General features: G+C 35.9%; 1 protein-coding gene across 3 annotated transcripts; it reads left to right on the top strand.

Moving 5' to 3' along the window:
- The first annotated feature begins 303 nt into the window (after positions 1-303).
- On the top strand, positions 304-6,199 carry LOC117411710 (uncharacterized). 3 transcript variants are annotated; one of them, XM_059026728.1, is made up of 5 exons: positions 304-657; positions 1,345-1,441; positions 3,415-3,519; positions 3,792-3,967; positions 4,711-6,199. In XM_059026728.1, exons 4-5 carry the CDS (start codon positions 3,810-3,812, stop codon positions 5,591-5,593), a joined length of 1,041 nt encoding a protein of 346 aa, XP_058882711.1. In that variant the 5' UTR covers positions 304-657; positions 1,345-1,441; positions 3,415-3,519; positions 3,792-3,809; the 3' UTR covers positions 5,594-6,199. The 3 variants fall into 3 exon arrangements, with proteins under 3 accessions (XP_058882711.1, XP_058882710.1, XP_058882712.1); XM_059026727.1 differs by having other exon boundaries at positions 304-908; XM_059026729.1 differs by lacking the exon at positions 1,345-1,441 and having other exon boundaries at positions 304-908.
- The last annotated feature ends 1,409 nt before the right edge of the window (positions 6,200-7,608 follow it).

The following is a 7,608-nucleotide window of genomic DNA, read 5'->3' as shown; positions in this document are numbered from 1 at the left end:
GGCTGGTTTATAATGGGCACATGCCTGGCAGGCTGGTTTATAATGGGCACTTGCCTGGCAGGCTGGTTTATAATGGGCACATGCCTGGCAGGCTGGTTTATAATGGGCACATGCCTGGCAGGCTGGTTTATATTGGGTGTTTAAATTGGGCACATGCCTGGCAGGCTGGTTTATATTGGGTGTTTAAATTGGGCACATGCCTGGCAGGCTGGTTTATAATGGGCACATATGTCTGGTGGCATTTGATGGGCACTGTGTTAATGTTTGCATAAGGCTATTCTCTATGTTTTATTCTTAGGAGGTGAATTGATGATGTACGTCAGAAGGTTCCTTTAAATGTGGGTCGAAATCCAACTTTTCTGAGTGATTTGTTACGGAATGACACACATCACTGAGAAATTGTTTAACGTTTTTTTTCTTCCTTTTAGTGAGATAACGGAACGTTTCTGGATCTCATCACTTGAAGACTCTCTGCGCAAGGAGTCTGACGCACGTGTGCAGAGAACGATACATATTGTAAAACGAGATTCAAGAGAGGATTTTATGCAAAATCACTTGACATGTCTTAAGGAGAATGGAACTGGCACATTTGTAGCTATCAAAAAAGAGGGGAAAATCACTTTCAGTGGCGATGTGAAAGGTCCAATAAACCAAAAGGTAAATCCTCAGGAGCACCTTCAATAACTCGTGCCAATAGATGTGGAGCGTACGTTTCTTTTACATTTGTGAGCAACAATTCTACACATGGGCGCAACTCAGTATGGTTTTGCATTTTATGCTGTGCTAGTGAAGAGCAACCAAGGCCGAGGAATACCTGTAGCATTTTTTATTGTGAGTGAGGAATCCAGTGACATCTTGTCACTGTGTCTGAAAAAAGTTCAGGAAGCTGTTGGAGAGTTTCAGCCAAGGTATGTTTTAAAATTCATAGTTGAAGTTTATGTATGAAATGCAAAGGATAAACAGATTAATGAGTAACTTACATGGCAATGGTATTTCATGATTGCATAATTTACAGCTTATACTGTAGAATGTTTGGGGTGGTAATGTGTTGTTCGATATAAAAATTATTATGAACATAAAATGTGAGATTTAAAACCGAGTTTAATCTGGTTTATATAGTTATCTTATTATGTAGAATTTTGTTTTAAAAAAAAAAAAAATTAAAAAAATTAGCAGCCCATCCAGTAAAACTACAAGTATGGCAGCAATCAACCACTCCCCCCATCTCACGCTACCCGATTTGGCAGCCTTGTAGCGGTACAATCAGCTTTGTATGCAGCTCTCTTAATTTACGAAGTGATAGACAGATTAAGTATTACTTCCTTTTTATATTTCTCTTTGCAGATGTGTCATGGTAGATAGGGACATGAAAGAAATCAATGCAGTACACACAGTGTTTCCTCATGCAAAGGTGTTGCTGTGCTGGTTCCATGTACTTCAGGTAAAAAACCAAAACCACTTTTGGTTAGGGGTCATTCCGGGTTGATTGCAGTGTAGCAATGACTTTGGTCCGCACCAAGTGGACTAAAATGCAGTCTAGCAAATGCTGCAAATTAGACCTGATTGCACCGTACCAAAACCAAATAGTTAATCATGTGAACTGGTTCAGCTGATGTGAACATGCAGAACACGTTAGACCGCCCATGTGGACCAATATCAGAAGCAATGCAGAAGATAAGTCACATCAAACTTTTAACAGTTTAAAAACCCTTCAGTAGAATAAATGTCATCTAAAAGAGTTCCAAAATTTTCAATAGAGGAAAAGATGTATTTAGTACACCTAATTAAAAACTACATTAACGAAGTTGACAGCACCAGCAAAGAAGACGAGAATGTTGTATTACGTACAATGGCATGGAAAAATATTGAACAGAATTTCAATGCTAACCTTTTGGGGCGGCCACAAATTTTTCAGGATAGAGGTGTACAGTACTAACTGTAGTCCAAGCACATGGACTAAACCTCCTCATTCCACTAGTTCAGGGGTGGCCAACCCTGGTACTGGAGAGCCACAATCCTGCAGGTTTTATAGGTCTCTCTAAATCATCAAACACTAATCAACTGGCACCCATGGGAATTTTGACCAATTAAGACCAATTAATAATGTCAATTAAGTTATCAAGGGCTTGGTTAAAACAAAAACCAGAAGACCCTGTGGCTCTCAAGGACCAGGGTTAGCCAGTCCTGCACTAGTTAGATGAATCAAGTGGACTAACTGGTACAGTGCAATCGACCCTCAATGTCTAATTATTTAAATATATCTACAGATAACCTACCGATTTCAATTACACTTAGTATAAAAGTACTTGAGAGTGAGTATTTATATCCATAATGTAGAATTCACATACAAGGTCTTAAAGCCTTATAAAATGGTAGGCGACCCTGGTCCCGGAGTGCCACAATCCTGCAGAGTTTGTAGGTATCTCTTAATCATCAATTATTAAATCCCTTGAACAAATGGTAATTCTGATAAATTAAGCTAATCAATGAGTCAATGAATTTATTAAGGGTCTTGGGGTAAAGAAAAAACTGAAGTGTTTGTGGCAGTGCTTCCCAACCCTGGTCCTGGAGGACCACCTACCCTGCTGGTTTTTGTTCCAACGAGCTCTCAATTACTTAAGTGAACCCTTAATTTAAGTAATAGTTTAAACTGGACTTTTTAAATCATGTAACTTATAAAAAGTTGGAGAATTCAAGTTCCTTATACAATGTTATGCCTAACTTGGAACCCCAACTGTTTAAACAAATTAAAAGGCTCTGATTAGGCAAATTATTAGTTCAATTAAGTAATTGCAAGCTCGGTTGGAACAAAAACCAGCAGGTTAGGGGGTCCTCCAGGACCAGGGTTGGGAATCACTGGTCTGTGGCACTCCTCCAGGACCAGGGGTGCCTACCCCTGCTTTATATATTCAGAAAAATATCTGCCTCCTCCCAGACCAGCTTTTGGCAAAATGACAGAATGCAAACTTGTGTGCATTATAAAATAAAAAAAAAGATTTTATGGTAGAAATTTGGTATCTCCTAAGTCTGAAGGTTACAGGAAGGGAATTGAATGACAATCTGATTGATAAAAAATGAAAACATTGTTCCTTAATGTGATCTAACAAAAGTGAAACAAAGTAGCAGAGTCAGAAAACTGTTCATTCCAATTGCATTTTACATGTGTCTTCATACTTAGATTTGATTATACTTGATTTATTATAATGATCATTTTTATTATGTAATTTACACAATCCATGATACATAGCAAATTCAAAACTAATTAAAAAACTAATATACAATAAGTTTTAAAAAATCAGTGTACAATAGTTACAATTTTGAAAGCAAACAAAAAACAGACCATGTGCTATAGTACTTTCTAACACAGACGTAGACAGTGATAATTCTCAACGTTTAGTTTTTTGTTTTTTAAAGGCGGTACACAGATGGATTGTCTGACGTGATGGAGGATGCAGTCAGAATCTTTCTGCAAAAAATGAAGTGATTAGGTCTACGATTGCCTTAAAACAATGCAGTACAGTAAGTTTCTTTTTTCTTTCTTTCTTCCACGTTAGCAAATGTCATAAGGTGCTGATCTTTATTGATGAGTTCAAAGTTTGTTTTTTAATTTCCTTCTCACCACAATAATGACATACTGTTGCTCATTCATAGATAATCCATTTACCATAATTAAACTACCCATCTTTTTAATATAATTTGTATATTGACAAACGTGTATTTGTTGAAAAAAAAATTATTTGGTATGCATGTCTTTCTGTTAACATTTTTTTATTTATTTTCATTCATTTTAGGCTGCCGAGTTTGAAAAGATGTCAAAGGACGTGATTGTCAAAATAGACAGAGAAACTGGCAGTTCAGTAATTTCACAGTATCTACAGGACCATTGGTTTCGAAATGCAGACATGTGGGCCAATTTTGGACAGAGAGTTTACCACCAAGACAGTGAAACGAACAACCTTGTTGAGAGGTATGCATTATGTAAAAATAGTGATTAAAACAAAAACATAAGTTGCAGCACTATAGGCAAGAGACAGACTTGTCTCGAATCCTGCCTATGCCATTGCCAGCTTTGGCCAGGAGTTCTGAGAGGGCGGCGCACAATTGACAAGGCGCCTGCAGGTTCAGGGCGTTGGCATTTCCAGCTGCATCGACTCCTCCAAACGATGTGTTCGCTAGGGGGTGGGAGCTCTGGGCTTGTAGTGCGAAAAATAGCATATGGCTTTGACAGTGCTTGTATCGGCGGGCGCATGCTTTGTCTCATCCCTCCTGAGGAGGCGGGGAGTTGTTGCGGTCAGCCAAGTTGAATTGCTGATAAAGGGAAAAAAATAGATTTTTTTTCAGCATGAAGTATCAGTTTTTTCATGGCTATGCAAACAGACGAGCTGATGAACTACTTCTACTTAATACCAAGGTGGTCACTTACTAGAGGTTTGTGTAACATTTCCAATACTAGCATTTTTATGTGGTCTAGTGTTGCAAATGAGTGTTGAATTTCAAAAAATAAATACATTATACTTTATATTTGTAATTTTCTAGAACATAAAGTTGTTGTGTACATTTATTTCAGTATCTGTACAAATAAGGGGATAGTGTACCATAGGTAAATGCATTTTTGTCATGTATATAATTTACACAACCCATAACTTTTTTTAGCATGTGAATAATAGAATACTGCTCTACTAATTGTATTCTGTCTTGTATATGGTGCAGGTATCTGGAAGGTCTTCATGGTGCTCAGAGGATTTCTGATTCCAAAACACAGGATACTGCAGAATCTGCATTACGTATGAAGAACAAAGGCCTTCAAAATAATTTTGTTTACAAATCAGGTGGCTATTGCACAGTGCCTTCAGAAGCAGATAAAGCAAAATGTTATGCTGTGGATTTAATTAGCATGAAATGTGAATGCGCCGTTTCTGAAAGGGGTAATTTGTGCAAGCATATTGAGTTTGCAAAAATGATGTGCAAAGAACAGGGGATTGATATTGATGGAATTCGACAAGAATTAGCCATTTCTCTAACTGAACAGCATTGCTATGAGTGGGATGGAAAACATTTAATTGTACATTGTGCTGGTAGTTTTGGAGTAGTACATGTGCAAAACCAACAGTGTACCTGTCTTGCCAATAGTCTTGGAGAAATATGTGTCTGTCTAAGACTTTCTGAGTTAATTGGTACACAGAACCCTAACCAAGAGGTAACTGACTGCTTTGTGAATACCATAGCAAATTGTCAATCACACAATAAACAGCTGTGTGTAAAGAAGATGATTTCAGACTTAAAGGAGTGGTGTGACAGCAGTGATTATAAGGAATCTCCAGAGTTGAATGCTGCAGTAAGACGTGCACACAAACTAGCATTTGGACAGTATAGCATGGTCAGCAATACAATAAAAATTATAAGGCTACATGCTTACAGAAAACGCATTGAAAGAGCAAGAAGCCATGCTATAGACATGCATTCATATCAGCTCAAAGAACCCCTTAATCGAGCTTTATATACCCATAGACCTGATTCCAAATTCAAAGTCTGTTCCTTTAGAAAAAGAATAATTGGTAGCAGAGCAAAGAATCAGATACTAAAATCGAGCTGAACGTGTGCTGTTATGAGCCCGTGCCTTTATTTTTGAATTACAGAATGCACACAAAACTGGACAAAGTATAGAGGTTAATTACAACTGTTAAGGACCTCAAAGGTCTCTTCAAGTAAAGTGAAATAGCTATTTATATTTATAGTGGCAGCATGTTATCAAAAATAAAATATATGTTGCATAGTTCTAATTGCTGATGATTGTATTCTGGCCAAGTTGGTCGATATTTGATATGGTATGTCTCCCTTTTCTCTCTTAATCAGATTACTTAAATACAACTTAAATATGCATTATTGTAACACTTTGTAAATAGAAGTTGTAAAAATATGATTTATAGTAAATAGAAAGTGCAATCTTTAAGTAGCGAGTAGTGTAAAAGCAAATTGTTAACATAAAAATCTAAGCCTGAACTGAATTTCTTTCAAAGGGGGAACATGTCAGGGGGTCATTAGAGCTGAGAAGTGGGGAGGAGGGTTCTTCTGTACAGCACTTTTTTCCACAATTGGGTCCAGTACTTTGTATTGCTCTGTATGTCTGCTGAAGCATGTATGTGCAGTTTTACATTTTAATACTGCTAATATTTAAATCATAAACAAATAAAACAAGAAACTATAGATATGAGATGTTGTACAGTACCTTTATTTATGTATTTTTATGGTACATTTTTAAATATATATTGAAGAGGTTGTATAGAAAAGAAAAGAAAATGCCTTACAGAAAATGCTATTTTAGGTTTTCTTTGCTTAGAAATGTTCTTAATGTTTTGAACATTTTTTAAAATAATGAACATATATGCAAAGGATGCCTTATTTTCAGTGTCATCTAAAACTACACATTCTGCAGTTTTTCTATCTGGGAATCAGCACATTTTTGAAGTACAGAACTGTAGACATCAAGCATTTGAAAGCCCAGTCCATGAGTGGCCATGTCAAAGTCCGTAGCACTTTCTTTAATTTGGTCTGTTGTATTCTTGATGCCATCGAGAAAAAAATAAATAAATAAATATATATATATATATATATATATATATATATATATATATATATAATTTTTTTTTTTTTTAAATAATGAATAATACAATTCACACTGCAATACTCAATAAACCAGGCATGTGGTTTTATGTAAGCTGCTTTTAGCCTCAGACGCTGATTTTACCCAATATTTAATGAGGATTGTTTTTAGCTCCTAACATTTTATCTTGTAATGGTATGTAAATAAAAACAAAAAATATTGAGATGACCAGCGGAAAAAATCATCCTGAGAAAATCTGCAAGTCTATTTAGAAGTTTTAATGTGTACCTTTACACTTTAAAAATAATAATTTGGGGCTCACAAGTGGCATAGCGGGTAAAGGCAGAGTGCAAATCCTGCCTTCTATATTTAATATGATACAATTGTGCTTCCACAAAATGAGTGTCATGCATAACAAACTGGAGAGGTAAAATATATAGTTTAATTAAGTCTTTTTACAATTTCGCACATTTGATTGCAATCATATCTTTCTCTGGTTGACCCCTCTTTCTAACTTTATTGTTTTGTACATGGGAAATATTTTGGTCTGATTTTACTTTTTCTATATTTCATATTCATAGTGTATATTTTTTGTTACAGATTTGATGTAATTTAACGTTTTGGTTACACTACACCTGCGTTTTTCATCACTAGTGTAAAACTGTAAAGAAACATTCTTAAATTCATGAAGCTTTCCAGTGGCAACATCTTTGGTTGTGATCGAGCCCTCCAAAACTGCAATCCTGTCAAAAGGAATCATCCTTACTGCCAGCTTGCCGATGCCCACACCTAAATCACAGGCTTCTCCTGAAGACAGAAAAGTGTTACTATTATTGTAACAATCAACTTTTAAAGTACAATAAGACTGACATTACATTTTTCTATATTCACAAATAATGGATTTATTTAATGATAAATATAATGTTTACTGTTTGCATGTTACATTTGACTTAAGCTGGTGCCTGAATGCAAGACAACTTAGAATGGAAACATATAATTAGATTGTT

Source organism: Acipenser ruthenus, chromosome 7 (genome assembly GCF_902713425.1).
Source record: "Acipenser ruthenus chromosome 7, fAciRut3.2 maternal haplotype, whole genome shotgun sequence".
Lineage (NCBI taxonomy): Eukaryota > Metazoa > Chordata > Actinopteri > Acipenseriformes > Acipenseridae > Acipenser > Acipenser ruthenus.
Note: the sequence above shows the minus strand (reverse complement) of the source record. Positions and strands in the feature narration are given on the sequence as shown.